At 36.9% G+C, this 18,060-nt stretch overlaps 1 protein-coding gene across 1 annotated transcript in view; it reads left to right on the plus strand.

The window, feature by feature from the left end:
- Positions 1-18,060, plus strand: part of DCC (DCC netrin 1 receptor) — an 824,910-nt gene that overhangs the window by 694,538 nt on the left and 112,312 nt on the right. Inside the window, exons 20-22 of the mRNA XM_062200029.1 lie at positions 701-933; positions 8,075-8,213; positions 14,363-14,470. Coding sequence (XP_062056013.1) covers positions 701-933; positions 8,075-8,213; positions 14,363-14,470 — 480 coding nt within the window. The remainder of the gene's footprint in view (positions 1-700; positions 934-8,074; positions 8,214-14,362; positions 14,471-18,060) is intronic.

Genomic DNA, 18,060 nt, shown 5'->3' on the forward strand with positions numbered 1-18,060 from the left:
CTTGGATACAATTTGTACTTTGACATTTTCTCTAACGCTTCTCATCTAAGAAAATCTGCTACTCCAGCTATTATCTGAAACTTAATTCTCAAATATATAACTGACTCCTGTGACCTTGTGTACTTGATCACCCTGGCTTTGCTGCTGACATCAGAGTGCTTTGCTCTTTATTGTTTGTATGTTGCCTAAACAGTATTAGTGCAAATTTAAGTGAAAGAATAATGAATGTTTTTAGAGAAACTCAAATTAAAAATGGAGATTTAAAATCCAGATGTTAGAAAAGCATTTATCTATTTTCTAGAAAGAAAGAAACCAGAAAGTTCTTTTTAGGTCTTTATTTTACCTATACAGTAATAAAACTCAGACATTCTATACTGTGTCTTTTAAGAAGCAATGTGTAACATCACCCTCCCCAAAGTATGGACTTTCAAAATATATTACCAGAAGTGACAGCCAGGTTGATAAAACCACTCTAAGGAAAGGAGTAAATCATAGACAGCATGCAGGTATTTTTGTAATGTGGAAATACTATTTCTAATGTGTTTTCCTGTTGAATTAATGGCATTTTTTTCTGTTCTTCTCATGTTCCCTGTCATCATTATTGCCATGCATTTAACTCATTGTGATGTGTTACCACTGATATTATTTTAACGCTTTTATTTACATATTGTTTGTTTCATTTGGTGGGTTTTTAACCCAGATCCCACTGACCCAGTTGATTATTATCCTTTGCTTGACGATTTCCCCACCTCGGTCCCAGATGTCTCCACCCCCATGCTCCCACCAGTAGGTGTACAGGCTGTGGCTCTCACCCACGAGGCTGTGAGGGTCAGCTGGGCAGACAACTCTGTCTCTAAGAACCAAAAGACTTCCGACGTGCGGCTTTACACTGTCCGGTGGAGGACCAGTTTTTCTGCCAGTGCCAAATACAAGGTGAAGTTCTAATTGATGGCATGAATCTCAAAATGAATTGTCATTTGTTGCATAATTGTTTTGAGTGCTTGCTGGACTGTCATGACTCATTTTGCTACAATGACTTTATATGGAAAAACAAAGCATTTTAATAATTAAATACCTGCAGTTAGCACGAGAATAATTGCGTCTCAGGAGAGAAATCTAAGGCAAGGTACAAAAACATTAGGAGCTGCAAAAAGCTGTTTCAATTCTACCAGATAAGGGGTTTGTATCAATAATTTGATTCTGTACTAGGGAATGAAATTTTGCTTTGAAAATATCTAAAATCTACATTACCTTTCTAGAGAGATTTTGGTATCTTTAGTTTCATTTAGAATCTATACTGACTCTAAAGCAACCCATTAATATCACAGAGAACGGTCTTATAGGGAATATTACTGGGAATGGATCTCATAATCCACACTCCACAATAATTAACATGAATGACCACAGCCCCCATTCTTGGCATTATTGCCAGTTCATCTCACAGCCTCTCTAACAATTCCTTAGAGACATATATTTGAGGCACACAGTCATTACCAGTTTCAAATTTCCACCAGCCACCCTCAGACGCAGTTATATATACAAAGTTATACTAAGATCATGTTGGTACATCCTAGACCTGTTACAATATTGATACATATAAGTAACACATAAATGTAGACATAGATGAGAGGATAGATGAGAGGATCAATGAGTGACTGTCAAGCACCTAAAACTGTACTTGATCATGATCAGTTTATTTTGAAAGAAATCATGAGTTAGTTGTCATTACTTAAAATATCGCATGTAATTTTAGAGCTAGTTATATACTCAGCTTAAAAGGTCTACTAAAAAGAGTGCACACAATACTCCAAAGAGATCATGTATGAAATCACATTAAAAACTTAATGCTTCATAAGATAATGATTGGGGACAAAGAAAGTATTTTTGAAAAAAAAAAAAAAAGAGTATATGTGTCACCCAACAGCCAATGAATCAAATAATTCAGCCCTGGTACTCCAGTTTCTTCATATCTCCCCCAACACCTTCTTTTTTATTTTAATTAACTAATTTATTTATTTGGGAGGCAGAGAGATAGGAAGAGAGAGAGAGTGAGAGAGAGAGACAAGGAGTTTCCACGCAGTGGTTAACTCCCCAGATACCTGCAACAGCTGGGGTTGGGCTATACCCGCACTAGGCTCAAGACAAGAGTCAGGAACTACATCCGGGTCTCCCAATAGGTGGCATAGATCCAAGTCCTTAGCTACTGACTGCTGCCTCCCAAGATGAACCTCCAGAATGCTGGAACTGGAAGCAGAGCCAGGGTTCAAGTCCAGACAGTATGATATTAGATGTGGATATCTTCACCAGAGTCTTAATTGCTAGGCCAAACAACTGCCTCTTCACACTCCCCTTTATCTCCTCTCCTTCCCACTCCACTAGATGTCTTGATATGTTATCTGTTGTTCTTGCCACTGAATTCATGTTTCCCTAATCCAGCCTCAAGCCAGTTATGATTTGAGGGGATGAAAGTATCCTCTCAGAATTCCTAACTCCAATGTGGAAATGCAGTGAAATCCCATCAGTAATTCTTTAGACCTGCTTCTTTCTTCCTGTAGCCATGCCTTTCTGCTTCTAATGTCTTTCAACTTTTAAACAGCATAAAATTCACATCTCATCATAAATCTTTTTTTTTTAGTTGAAACCATCAATAAAACAGTTTTCTTTCATACTGTGGGCCTGCTGGGTCAGGTCTTTGGAAACTCTTGAAGCAGGACTAAATTGTACCGTTCCTGTGATATGTATTAAGTACTCCATATATCTCCTTACAGCACTAGATTGAAGACTCAACAGAACTATAAATAAAGATAACACTATCAGAAAAGACAACCAAGGAAACATATGAGAGCATTAAAAAAAGATCTCTTTTTATATATAGATTACCCAATTCTAAGCTAACTTTTAAGAGAATACTTTCTTCACTTTAAAATTTTTTAGGCTCATAATCTTACTTTATAGATCCATTCATTTCACAGAATAGCTATGGCTATTTTGCCAGAGTGTGTAGTGACCTAAAGGACGATGGCTGTTTTCTGCAGAGTAGTTTTTAGTTATAAAGTTTCTTGAGCCAAATGATTTCAGTTGAGTAGTCAGCACAGCAGACTTGCAATTATTGAGTTTCACAATCATCTTCCCTGATAGAAGGTTTTCAAATCCTAACTTACCATGTCCACACACACACACACACACACACCCCTGAGATTAGGAAAGTCAGAGGAAACAGTTGGATGAATTAAATAGTGAGAAAAAAGGTAGGAGCTGGCACTGTGGTGCAGTGGGTTAACACCCTGGCCTGAAGCATTGGCATCCCATATGGACGCCGGTTCTAGTCCTGGCTGCTGCTCTTCTTATCCAGCTCTCTTGTATGGCCTGGGAAAGCAGTAGAGGATGGCCCAATTCCTTGGGCCTCTGCACCCATGTGGGACACCTGGAGGGGACTCCTGGCTCCTGGCTTTGGATCGGCACAGCTCCAACCATTGCGGCCATCTGGGGAGTGAACCAGTAGAATGGAAGTCCTCTTTCTCTGTCTCTACCTCTGTAACTCTTTCAAATAAATAAAATAAATCTTTAAAAAAGGGTAAAACCTATGTGGTCCACTTGAAAGATACATAATATATTTAACTTTTGGAAATTCGATTATTCCATTTCCTATTACCCTGACAAAATACTTGAGACTAAGTAATTTTTTTTAAAGTAGGCTTATTTAGTTCACATTCCTGGAAGTCCAAAAGCATAGTGTAGGCTTTATCTTGTCTCCAATATCCAAGATGGAAAACAACCATGTATTCAAATGATCTGGGCTCAAGGGTTCACTTTGTGATGTTCTGCCTGGTCATTTACCTTACACAGTCTTATATTTCTCTTTCATATGATGGGGATATTCACACTCACTGTAAAAAGAACTATTATGTTTTTCATAGTTAAATATGCTTTATGTATCTTTATGGACACAGGTAACTAGTATATTTGACAAAAAATTCCTCATTAGAGTCAGAACTCAGGTGATCTAAAGGCATCATGTGAGGTTCTTCCCACAGAATTTCCTTTTAATTCAATTAGTCTAAAGCAAGGCATAACAAAGGCACGCATATTTTGAGTCTCCAAAACTCTCTGTATTGACTTCTGATCAAATGGAGGAATTTTTCTACAGCTACTGTCCTACCAGAGTATTTAATCACATGCTGTTTTACATGAATTTCCATTCAAGTTGCATTTATTAACAGTTGATTACTGACAGATACTGCACAGTTGTGTCTTGATCTCATCCCTCCAGACCACAACCGAATAGGGAATTTAACAAAAACCTAAAATTACAGAAAGAGAAACAATGAACTATTAAAGCTAACATTTATTTACTGCCTGTTCTGAACAAGCCACTTTGCCTTGTTTAACTCATTTCACACTTTAAATACTATTACAAGGTCGTTACTACAGTAAGCTTCAGTATACAGATGAGGAAACTGTGGCTTACCCAGGTACTACCCGAGTAATTTATGCTTATAAAAATAACCATGATTTTCAAAATATTTTAAACAAAAATTTAAGACAAGTAGCAGTTTCCCATGAGGTTCTAGAGAAAACTCTCTAAATTCATGGATCTTAAATAATGCAGATCTGATATTCTAGAATATAAACAAAGATGATATACCACTTATTTGTGTTACAAACCCCAGAGGTACTAAAAGAGATGGACTTTATAAGATTTGGTGCTTCCCTCTTACCTGAAATATTTCTCCCTGCCCATCTCCCCTCCTATTTCTATTTCTAAGACTTAGAGCTGTTCTCAAGCATGAACAAGTACAAAATTTGAGGTTATATGTCAGCACATCAGACACTAGTTGCCCATTTTGTGTTTTATTTGATAGGATTCCATTTTCCTTATAAGCCAAAGTATTTTTACATTTATTTGGGACACATTTCTACAGCTTTTTTTTTTTTAAGATTTATTTATTTACTTGAAAGTCAGAGTTACACAGAAAGAGGAGAGGCAGAGAGGTCTTCCATCTTGTGGTTCACTCCCCAGTTGGCCACAACTGCCATAGTTGTGCAGGTCTGAAGCCAGGAGCCAGGAACTTCTTCTGGGTCTCCCACACGGGTGCAGGGGCCCAAGGACTTGGTCCAGCTTCTACTACTTTCCCAGGCCATAGCAGAGAGCTGGATGTGAAGTGGAGCAGCCGGGACTTGAACTGGTGCCCATATGGGTTGCCAGCACTGCAGGTGGTGGCTTTTTCTGCTACGCCACAGTGCCGGTCCCTAGGTCCACGCAGCTATTTTCAAGAAGGGCTTCTGACAAATGTTCCTCAGATCATCACTTTAACAGTATGGATGAGCACATCATCAAGAGGCTATTGGTGCAATTAAATATTTATTTGGTGTTATAATGAAATGTATGATTTTCATACATATACCTGAGGAACAGTCATAGTTGAATAAAAAGATATACCATATTACAATAGTAAGGAAGTGAGAGAGATGTCATAGTGGTAAAAGATAGTTTTCCTTGATTTTCTAGACATAGATATAAAAATTTAAGCAATATAAAATTAAGCATTTAACTTTGGAAAGAGATCAAGATTTGTAAACCCAGAACAAATTTATAAACATCTATCCATATCTGTATCTATCTATCTATATAAACATATATCTATAGCATAGACTCAGATTTATTGAATAATATAGAAAAAATATTAACCTGGGAGATTTACATGTTTTTTCTTTAGCATTTTGATGTTTTAACATTTTTATCAATATAAAGATACCAGATTTCATTATTTGATAGGTATAGTTGTAAGAAAATTATTTTACTTGCCTCCATTCCTCCATCCCTCAATACTCTTCTATTTTTTCCATTAATTTTTACATTAACTTTTTTTATTTTTAACATAAGCACTAAAGACAGATAACTTTCTACTAAAACAGTTTTAGTATGTTGCTTAAAAGACAATGGATGAGGGGCTGGCGCCATGGCTCACTTGGTTAATCCTCTGTCCACAGTGCCAGCATCCCATATGGGTGCCGGGTTCTAGTCCCGGTTGCTCCTCTTCCAGTCCACCTCTCTGCTGTGGTCCGGGAGGGCAGCAGAGGATGGCCCAAGTGCTTGGGCCCTGCACCCACATGGGAGACCAGGAGGAGACACCTGGCTCCTGGTTTTTTATCAGTGTAACTCCAGCCGTAGCGGCCATTTGAGGGGTGAACCAATGGAAAGAAGACCTTTCTCTCTGTCTCTATCTCACTGTCTAACTCTATCTATCAAAAAAAAAAAAAAAAAAGACAGTGGATGTATTCAGAAGGCCAATACTTCTTTGCACACCAATGTAATTCTTTATCCAATTTGATGCACCTCTCCTGATAACTTGGCTATTTACCATACTTAAATGTATGTTTAATGTAAAGTATGCATGAAGAAAGAAAACTCCATCACACAGTATTACCTTTGTTTATAGGATCAACACAGATTTCTTTAAAATAGTTAAATAAATTCTCTAAGTCCTAAAATTTGTGTAAATTAATGACCTTTTAAAAACATGATAAGCAAAGAATTCTTGGCTAAGACCCCAGAAGCCCAGACAATAAAAGCAAAAATAGATGAATGGGACTACATCAAGCTAAGAAGTTTCTGCACAGCAAAGGAAACAATAAAATGGAGAAGTAACAAACAGAGAGAAAATATTTGCAAACTATACAACTGATAAAGAACTAATATCCAGAATATAAAAGGAGCTTAAGAAGCTCAACAACAACAAACAATCCAGATAAGAAATGGGCTAAGGATATAAACAGGCATATTTCAAATGATGAAATACAAATGACCGTCAGAAATTAAAAGATGATCAGGATCACTAGCCATCAGGGAAATGCAAATAAAAACCACAGTGCTATTTCAATTCACCCCAGTTAAAATGGCTATCATCCAAAAATCAAAAAATAGCAAGTGCTGGCAAGGATGTGGAGACAAAGATACCCTAACACACTGTTCATAGGAACATAAACTAGTGCAACCATTATGGAAGATAGCCAAAGTGGAAAATAGATCTGAAACATGATCTAGCCATCAGACTCCTGGGATGTTATCAAAAAGATATGAAATCAGTACCATCATGTTTATAGCAGCTCAATTCACAGTAGCTAAGATATAGAATCGACCCAGATGTCCAACAACTGATTACTGGATAAAAAAATGTGATATATATATATATACACATGTATATTTATATATGTATATATATAGAACGAAATTCTGTCTTTTGCAACAAAATGGATATAATTGGTGACCATATGCTTAGTGAAATAAGCCAATCCCAAAAATTCAAATATATATTTTCTCTGATTTGTGGTAGGTAATATATAGATAATAAAGAAATGTAATAAAGTATTTGAGTGAGATTGACATCTTGAGATTTGATTGTTGTTTATAGCACTTGTCTACACTCCTGAGGAATAGTAGTCTTTCTCCTTTCTACTTGAATTTTTTATCTAGTGGAGGATTAAGCTTGTGATTATAAAATAAATGGAAAGTATATTATCTTAAACATTAAAAGAGAAATAAGAGAGGAAGCAGGATAGGAAATATTGTTATATTCTTAAAACTGTACACATGAAATCTGTTCTCTTTATATAAATAAGATTTTTTAAAAGAAACATGATAAGCTGAACTCAAATTAATTCTGTTAAGATCTGTGCTAAAATATAACAGTATGATCTGCTAAAATGTCTCATATTTCAATGATAAGTAAATTTAAGTTAAAGTCAGTGCAGATGACCTCAAAAATTGAGCAGACCGAGGGAGTGGAGTTTGTCATGTCACCAATGTTATTGCCTCACTTAGAAAATTTATCAGCTTGCTGCCTTGATGAATAACATAATACCTGATTTATTGATCATGTTTTGGATGCATAATCAGCGAATATAAACTAGTTGTCAAGAAAATGGAATCGATGTTATACCTTAGCTCTTCTGCTTTTGGAAATAAGTTCCTATTCTTTTTTCTGACTTTCTTTGATAGTTGTGTTATGTGTCTTGATTTACCAACTTGATAGAACTCATTTGTTCCCTCTTTGCTTATTCCCCACTTGTGTAGTCAGAAGACACAACATCTCTAAGTTACACAGCAACAGGCCTCAAGCCAAACACAATGTATGAGTTCTCAGTCATGGTAACAAAGAACAGACGATCAAGCACATGGAGCATGACAGCACATGCCACCACATACGAAGCAGGTATGTGAGGAAGGTCTGCTTTTGTCTCCCTGGTTCTGTGGAAGTTGAAACATGTACAATGTCTCGTCTCAACTGTATCTTATCCTATGTAAAATATGTTGTCCTTTATAGTATATGGCACTCATATCTAATATTAGACTCACAGTTTAGAAAAGAAGAAAATGAGTCCCCTATAGACTAAGAAAACTGGTTGCATAATTTATATGTATCTTCTTTAGGGTTTTAACCCAGGGTTATCTAAATAAATATCTTCTTTAAAATATATTTAAGTAAAAAACAAAAGTTTATCTACTGAACTATGCCCAAAAATATTATCTCTGAACAAAAGTCATGGTTGGTATTTGCTATCTTGAAAGAGATTAATAGAAAATAAGGGGCCAGCACTATGGCACAACAGGTTAACGCCCTGGCCTGAAGCGCTGGCATCCCACATGGGTACTGATATGAGACCCAGGTGCTCCCCTTCCCATCCAGCTCTCTGCTATGGTGTGAGAAAGCAGTACAGGATGGCCCAAGTCCTTGGGCCCCTGCACCCATGTGGGAGACCCGGAGGAAGCTCCTGGTTCCTAGCTTTGGATCGGCACAGCTCTGGCCTTTGTGGCCATTTGAGGAGTGAACCATCAGATGGAAGACCTCTCTCTCTCTCTCTCTGCCTCTCCTCTCTCTGTGTAACTCTGACTTTCCAATCAATAAATAAGTAAATCTTTAAAATAGAAAATAAAACATTGCATTATCATGTTAGTCTCATGAATACTTAACATAAATATCCTTAACTGGATTTGGAAAGAAATTTTCAGGTGATCTTCTACTCTTTGAAAATAGAGCAACATAATTAAATTATGCAATTTGAGGCCGGCGCCATGGCTCAATAGGCTAATCCTCCACCTGCGGCTCCTGCATACCGGGTTCTAGTCCCGGTCGGGGCGCTGGATTCTGTCCTGGTTGCCCCCCTTCCAGGCCAGCTCTCTGCTATGGCCTGAGAGTGCAGAGGCGGATGGCCCAAGTGCTTGGGCCCTGCACCCCATGGGAGACCAGGAGAAGCACCTGGCTCCTGCCTTCGGATCAGCTCAGTGCGCCGGCCGCAGCGGCCATTGGAGGATGAACCAACTGCAAAGGAAGACCTTTCTCTCTCTCTCTCTCACTGTGCACTCTGCCTGTCAAAAAAAAAAAAAGTAGCTTAAATTATGCAGTTTGAAAGAGTCAGATCTAGATACTGCAATTCACTGTATGTTTTATCAGTCACAATTGCTATAGATCATAATTGTAGAATTTAATACCCTAACAGGAGTACAATATATTTGGCAATTATAGTTCACAGAAATCTAACATCCTACCAATACTTTTTAATTAGTTTCATGCTATTCTATCTTATTTGTGGGTAAATTATACCACAGATTTTTCGAATAAATAGCTGGTAAAGCTCTTCTCTGTGCAAGCTGAACTTCTGTTTCCATTAGTACTTGTCTCATGGCTCTGCAGTTCTAATTTGTATTTCAGACTAAACCTTACTACTAGAGTTCTAATGAATATTTTTACATTTTCATGGGTACTTCTTCCTACAAGAAGTTTCCTAGTTGGTCTAATTTAATTTAACATCCTTGCCTTTTAGTTTATATGTTATGTGTATATTAACTCTTCCTCTCAGTAGTCTGCCCTTGGTGTCAGTGTTTACAGCTTCTTAGAGTGATTTCCATATGGTGTACAGTTTGGGAGAATAAATGACATCCTCTTACTTCTACTTGAAAGTAGATGAATGGAACTAAATTTAAGCTAGTAAGTCACGTGGTCTTCCCTGAGTGAAAGAGAAGGAATAATGATATACTCTTAAAGCAAGCAAATGCACTCATTTTTCCCTTTCATAAACATAAAATGCACACCAATGTCTGACTTGATAAACACACCCTATCAATTTTTCATCAACTGTCTGGCATTGAACTGACACCAATGGTGAGACCCATTGCTGACAAAAAGATATTAACTTCTAGAAATGTGGTTAGTCGAAAAGGTGATTGTGAAATCATATAATGATCTGGACAAAGGTGTAAATAGCATGAGGATGAGATGCTTGGGTGATGATGAGAATCAAGAAGTAATTCACAAGTGTCTTGTAGATTTTATAACTGTGAGAAGGAAATGAAGTGAATGAAATAGCTCAAGTGTTTGCTTCTAATTCTTCAATAATATAAGGACTGTATGGGACTACAATGTTATGTGATAAAATGGCTCATAGTAAAGATAAGGGTGGATGACAAATTCTTGAAATAAACGTTTTACTCTGTCCAGATGTTAAGTCCTCCATTTTATTCTCTTTGGCCTAAGTAAAATAAAAATAACTGCAATAATCAGGCTTTGGAGAGGGACAGAACCAGCATTATTCCCAAGTTTGGAGGTACAGAACTCTTGGTCTGTACCTTTTCAAGGTGCTCCCATCACAATGGTTTGATTCTCCATTGTTTTCCTTCCTTGCACTGAGATTCACTTTTTGGGAGACACGATCTTATTGGCACCTCTTGAGATAGATGATCACACATATAAGGCAAGAATAGGATTAAGACCTTAAAATCCTCAATGTATATTGGTACCAAAGTCAAATGACACAAAGAACAGCATCTTCTGCACAGGAAAAAGCCAAGGGCTTCTTTGAAAGGAGGGGATGCGTGAGGATACAGTCCAGATCGTAAGTGCTGAAATCCCCACTTCTGGACAGTTTCCTTCCATTATAGGAAATGAAGAAGTCAAATGTGGGGAAGATTGTTTGACAGGCAGAGAAGTCAGAGGACAGTGCTGCTTCTCCTGGATGAATATTTTAGTCTCAAGTTTCCAGTAATGTTCATTTATAATTCTCAATGCCTGAGATAGGCCCTTGGAATGGAAGTTAAAGAGAACAGAGTCTGTATAATTTGTTCTTTTAATAAACTTTTAGTTTAACGACAGTCTTAAATTTACAAAACAGAAATTGTGAAATTCCACGAGGAGTTCTCATGTACCCAACTCCCTTCATCCCCTGCTGTTAATATCTCATGTTAGAATGATGTATTTGTCACAATTAACAAACCACATCCAGCTTCCCTTTATTTTAATTCAAACTCTCTCTATGTCTCCCAACCCTCCAGATCTCTAGTAATCATCATTAAATATTCATATTAAGGTTTCTGGTTTGGGGGGGTTAACTTTCATGTATGACATAGAACATGTGGTATTTATCTCTGCCTTTGGCAGATGCGGAATCCAATAAAAGAAAAAAAAATGTTAAAAATCCTAAAGTCACGTGAGGAATACTGTCACACAATTTGAAGAAAGTTGAAATCAGAGCAGAAAGATCAATTGCAAAAGTCCATCTGAAGAAGTAAGATGAGGTTTCACAGGTGCAGTAATATTTTTCTCTGGTCTGCATAGATTGCCAGGTACCCACCCAGGAACTTACAAAGAATGGGACCAGCATTTACAAAAGTATGCAAGCAGGTATCAGAAAGATGGTGTTTTCAAGAGATGATTAGGAATGGCTCAAAGTGATGAGAGCACATTTTCAAGGGACACTGAAGAAAAATGAAGCTGCAGAAGTAGAGTATAAAGCCTAGATGACTGAGTATTTGTTATTACCTATTTAAGATTCTGCCGAATAGGATATGGAGTCAATTAAAAATTTCTGTTTTTTAAGTTTGGATTTATTTGTTTTTAATTGACAAATAATAATTGTATATATTTATGGACACAATGTGATATTTTGATCTATGAAAGTGATGGTACTTTGGAATGTTCATGGAAAACAGAATTAAAAGTTTGTTTTGGTGCAAGAGAGATTTGAAATCGTCTATGTTTAAGTGGGGGTATCTTCAGAAAAGTTTACAGGAGATGTGTTTGAAAAATTGTATGGATTTTAAAATTTTTGCATCTAAGATTATTTTATAATTTCATTCCACGAACTTCTTCAAGTGCACCATATCATAAACTCTAGTCAACTTGCAGTGCAAGAGAGCGCTTGAACTTACTGCTCCTCTAACTGAAACTGTAGCACTGATCAACATCTTCCCCTTTCTCACCCACTCTCCTCAGCCTCAGTAACCACCTCTCTGGAGCAGGCCACAGGTGTGTCACCTGACTAGGGATCCTCAAAGTAGATAAGCTCAACTGCTCTTCCAAACACTGGGGAAGATCCTGCAGCTCATAGATCCTAAACATTCGAGTCACTAATATAAATGTCAGAAATTCTCTTCACCAACATTCACATGATGTAAGGCAAAAGAACTTGTGCAGCACCTGAAACAGATGAGCTGTTTAATAACCAACTCTGTTATTTTAACAGCAAAAGCTGAAAAGCTACTTTATCCTTTTTGAGTATTTTAAAAATTTGAGTAAAACAATGCAGTCATCATCACTTCACTGTTTTCTAAATAAACAATAATTGGCACTTTAAACATAGTGACTATGTAAAGAAAGCATAGCTTTCTTTCTGTGCTTAAAGAGGATTATTCTAGCTTAAAAGACAGATCATTGTGACCTCAACACCAGCATCCCAAGTGGGCACTGGTTTGTGTCCTGGCTGCTCCACTTCCAATCCAGCTCCCTGACAGTGACCTGGGAAAAGCAGTGAAAGATTGCCCAAGGGTTTAGGCCCCTGAATCCATGTGGAAGAATGGAAGGAACTCTTGGCTTCTGGCTTTGGCCTGGCCTAGAGCTGGCCATCACAGCCATCTGGGGAGTGAACCAGTAGAGAGATGATTTCTTTCTCTTTCTCGCTCTCTGTCTATCCTCTCAACACACACACACCAACTCTTTCACACAAATATTTTAAAAGGACAAATCTGTTTATTTCTCTTATAATTATAAATTTTCCCTATTATGTTTTGTGTAATAATCTGTCTTGCTTTCCTATCTATGGCCTAAAAACTTCTTGAGTGAAACTTTGATGAGAATAACCCTTATTTAAAATAACATTGTCTTTGATATTTCACTATAAGAAAGAAACTAAAAACATTTTATATGGTTGTGCTTAAGTTTACTGGTTAAACAAACTACACCATGTTAGATATTTAAGACGTGTTTTCAAATACATGATTCTTAAAATTAAAAAAAAAAAGAAATTTGCTTTTCTTGCAACAATGTCTTTGATCTGGTTTCATTACACTATATACACTATATATGTGCAGTCTTTGTACTCAGGGTGGAATAACACTACACGTAGTAGCTTCCTCCTCCTCTCTCTCTCCCGCCTCTTCCTCTTCCTCAATTTCTTTCTTCTCCTCTCTATTCTTCTCTCTTGCTCTTCAAACAAAGGGTGACTGAGAGATTGTGGAAATACACACGGAGCATTGCTAATGACCTGAAGGAAAATCTGTCTTTCAAAGCACAGAATGCGGAAAACAGGAAGAAGCCTGGAAGATGCTGAACTGTCTCAGCCAGGTTGCTGCCACTTTTAAAATGACTGAAAAATTCAGTGAGCACAACACTTGGGAGAAGTAGCTCTAAGAAGGCAGGGGTTTGTGCCATCTTATTTCAGTCTAGCTTGATACAAGGACCCTTAGAGATGTTTTAGCTCTGCCATCGACTTTCTTTGCCCTTTTAATTAGAAAATACCTAATAGGAAGATAATTCAGAAAGTTCATGGAAAATGGAATTAAAAGTATTTTGGTGCAGAGAATTTTGAAATCCATGCCTACTTTTTTTATAATATACTTTATCTATGAACTCTTTGAGACCCCTGGTGTGTTTCCTAAGCACTATATTTAAATCATTTATAAAAACATTTTACTTTTAAGGGACCAAATAATTCAATGCCATTTTCATAAATATACTGCAGTTATCAGAGAATTCAGACTATTGAAGACATGTAGTTATCAGTATCACTAGGTATGCATACGTTTCTTAGTTCTTATGATAGTGCTTGGAGTTTTAGTGTGGGCTACTTGAAAATGCATTCTTCTGTTTGTAGTTACTCCTCTGGATATCCTTTAACCTTCATGGAAGCCATTAATTTGTCTATCTTTGTTTGCCTATTTGGTTTAAATCCTTGAAATAAACTGTAAATGGCAAAATAAACGTGATGAACTTCATGACAGATTCTGAGTGTCTACCTCGTGATTAAAGGTTCTACCAGTGTCTGTTTTCTTTATCCTCCAGTGACAAGGTCTTGTCTCTGTTTCATCTTGCAGCCCCGACCTCTGCTCCCAAGGATTTGACAGTCATCACCCGAGAAGGGAAGCCTCGAGTTGTCATTGTGAGCTGGCAGCCTCCATTGGAAGCCAATGGAAAAATTACTGGTAAACATCTCAGCTTTCTCTCCAAGCAAAGCTCTGCCTTGACTGTGATTGCTGACCTCCTGGGCGGCTCTGGCCCTTTGTGTTCATTCTGTCACAGCATCTCAGCCTGATCCTGCACCCTCTCTGATTGTCTCCTCTTGCCTTCCATTGGCCATGGAATTCTCCTTGTGCATAAAACACCTGTACATACACATTTCATTTCAGCTGCTTCATGAAAGATGTGTACTCCAATTAGGATAGACATTTTGCTTTTCATACTCTAAAGTACTAGGACACTTGTCTTATGGAATACTTCTGAACATAAATGAATAAAAAAAAAGCCCAGTTGTTTAGCAATTATGAAATACAAAAGATGCCTAATGACCAAGTGTTTTCATATGACACATTTAAAGGAGGTCTCTCTGAGGAGTTTTGATTTCCGACTTAGCTTTTAGCTTCTTGCTTAAATCATAAGGTTCAAAAACCACTTAATATTGACTGACAGAAATTGAACATAATGAATATTTCACAGTGACAGATTTTATTTTGCCAAATATTGCTGATAACATCAATGCCTAATTAAAGCACCCATTAGAAGCCTGTAATGTTAATTTAGTATGAAAAATATAATGGGGTTCTATCAGAGATTTTGCATTTAAATGATCACTTTAAGCTTTTAATAGATGTCTCCATAGCATATAATTATTATGAAAAATATTATGTAACTCAAAATATGCACATTATAGTCTAATTAACTTGAACCATTGGGCTAGGAACATGTGAGAGTCACCCCTTTTTCTTCCTTTTTGCACACAAGAGGTGGATAGCAGTATTATACATTAAATTATAAATATAAAGTAATCCAGTCATTCTGTGATGCAGAGGTAAACATGAAATGGCCCTTTCAGATGGCATTCTTACTTTATTGAGTTATTTTCTGAATTTTGCAAAATGAAAACATAGTGTTAAAATTCCAAATGTGATTCAAATTTACATTGAAGATATGTTTTCTCTAGGAAATTACTTTTAGTGCAATAGCAAACACAATTTTCATATAAGCTGATAAAGATGGGGGAAAAAAGAGAGGTATGAAATCGCTCCACATCTTACATGTTCAGTAATCAGTGTGCCAGACCTTTTCAAACCCAGACTGACTCATTTTAATTTTCTTCTTCCACTCTCAGTATTATCATCCATTTTCAGTGGTTCTGTTTCAGTGCTTTTGTAGATTTTGGTTTGTTTATATGTTGTCTCATTACAAATATGAGGGGATTTTAAAAAACTTTTGAAAAAATGACCAGCAATATGGCTCAGAGAGTTAAGCTGGTGCCTGTGACGCAAGCATCCCTATATCAGTGTGGATTCAAGTCCGGCTGTTCTGCTTCCAATCTAGGTTCCAGCTAATGCACCTAGGAAGGCAGCAATGTTGTGATTAACAGGTTAAGATATTTTATATTCATTAAATAAAAGTTTAATAAAAAAAAAGATATTTTATCTCAATGCCACTGGGAGCAAACACTGAGAACCCTTAAAAGAATTGCTGTCCCATATATATTTTTATTTTTTCATTCAAATAACTTCTAGAAAATACGATTGCAAAATATTCTAAGTTCTAGACCTATAGGCAGAGAACCCAGATACTCAGCTTCTCAGGGAAGTTAATGTAAAACGTGAGTCCTCTCCCAGTGCATTAATGAAGGCTCCCATGGAAACCTTTGTCTTTGCTTTCTCAAGTCCTTTGTGTGTACAGATGTATGTCAGGGTGGTTAAGAACCCAGGCTCCTAGGGGAGATGCTTGAGCAAGTCTTTTAACCTCCCTCCTGAGTCTCACTTCCTACTTACAAAGTAGAACCTGTCTGTTAGATTTGTTAAATTACCAGAAAGTTCCTAATACCCACCAAGCACTGAAACAAATCAGCTATTATTGTTTCAATTTGGAATCCATTTTAGGGTGAGGCTTTATTTACTTTGCACAGAACTAAGATAATTAATTTATAAATATAAGTTCTTCAAAAAAAAAAAATCAACTGAAAAACAGCATGAAGGAGGAAATTCAGATAATATCAGTCCTTACTCCCCGACCATAAAATGGCTGCTTTAGAATTTGGACTGTCACTTTCAGAAGAAAATGGTTCAAACTACAATTAAATATTCAATATATGATTGGCATTCTGCTGAACATTTTAATATTGTAAGTGATCACATATTCATATTATTCCATTTTTGAAATGAAGATATAAGGGCTTTCTTGGTAAAGAATTAGCTCGAAGTCAAATGACCAAGAAGCACCAGAGCTAGGTTTTAAAATTCACCTCCAGGAACCAGCGCCATGGCATAGTAGATTAAGCCTACACCTGTGACACTGGGTTCCATATGGGCCCCAGTTCAAGTTCAGGCTGCCTGGGAAAGCAGTGGTAGATGGTCCAAGTGCTTGGGCTCCTACTCCCATGTGGAAGACCCAGAAGAAGCTCCTGGCTCCTGGCTTCAGAACCACTGTAGCCATTTTGGAGTGAACCAGAGGACAGAAAATGTCTCATTCTCTCTCTTTCTTTGTTACTCTGCCTCTAAAATAAATTAATAATCTTTTTTTAAATTCCCAACTCATTTTATTTCTAAATTATATTTATAGTTAAACAACAAATATTGACAGTTGGAAGAGTTGAGGCAATGAGTTTGATTCCTGCAAAGACTGGAGAGAGAAGAATTAATAAAACTTTTAAAAAATTCATGTCCATATTCAACTATGACACTATGTTTTGCTCCTACTTTTTAGTGTTCTACTGACCTAAATTAGTGATTTTCAGCTGAGTTTTGATTTAATTAATATTAAAAGGGTTGAACATGGCTCTTATCAAAAACTTCCTGGGTGATTTTAATACACAACCAGAACTGTGGAACTTTGATCTCAATAAATACAGTGCCCAAGGCTATTTATGATAAGGACCAACATAAAAGGGTTGGTGTCTCAGAGATTGTTTTCTTGTCTACTGACTAAGGTTGTAGTCTCCTTTTCTGGGTCACTTGCTACTCTAGTCCAATTCCTTTTGACTTTGTAACTCCTTTATCCAATGATTTTTCATTCCTTTTTGAATTATAGTCCTCTGATTTTATTGTTTACCAGAGGTCAGATTCACACAGCCTTGGTAAGTTTTGTGGCAGTCTTTATCTTGATTATGTCTTTTATCTTCTCCTGAGTTCTCAGGATCTTAAGGCCTACATCATTACAACAAATGTCAGAAAATTAACAAATCCCATATATCAACTGAGGTGATATTTCTTGACCTTGCCTGACCTCAGAAAGCAAATTGTGTGCAGATTTACTGAGGTTACCATTAAACTATTGTATTAAGTATCTATTGCTCTGGACATGAATTTGAAGCTTCAAATAATTTGTATTTATTATCTCACTGTTTCTTGGGCCTAGAATCTAAGCATAACTTAGCTGAATATTCTGCTTCAGGATCTCTTACAAAGCTATAAATCAATATGCTAGCCTGGGTGAGATCTCTGATTGGACTGAGGAAATATTTGTTTCTAAGCTTATGTGGTTGTTCGCAGCATGTGGTTTCTTACTGGCCATTGGCCAGAATCAACATTGCTTCTTGCCACAT

The sequence above is a fragment of the Lepus europaeus genome, chromosome 9, assembly GCF_033115175.1.
Source record: "Lepus europaeus isolate LE1 chromosome 9, mLepTim1.pri, whole genome shotgun sequence".
Taxonomy (NCBI): Eukaryota; Metazoa; Chordata; class Mammalia; order Lagomorpha; family Leporidae; genus Lepus; species Lepus europaeus.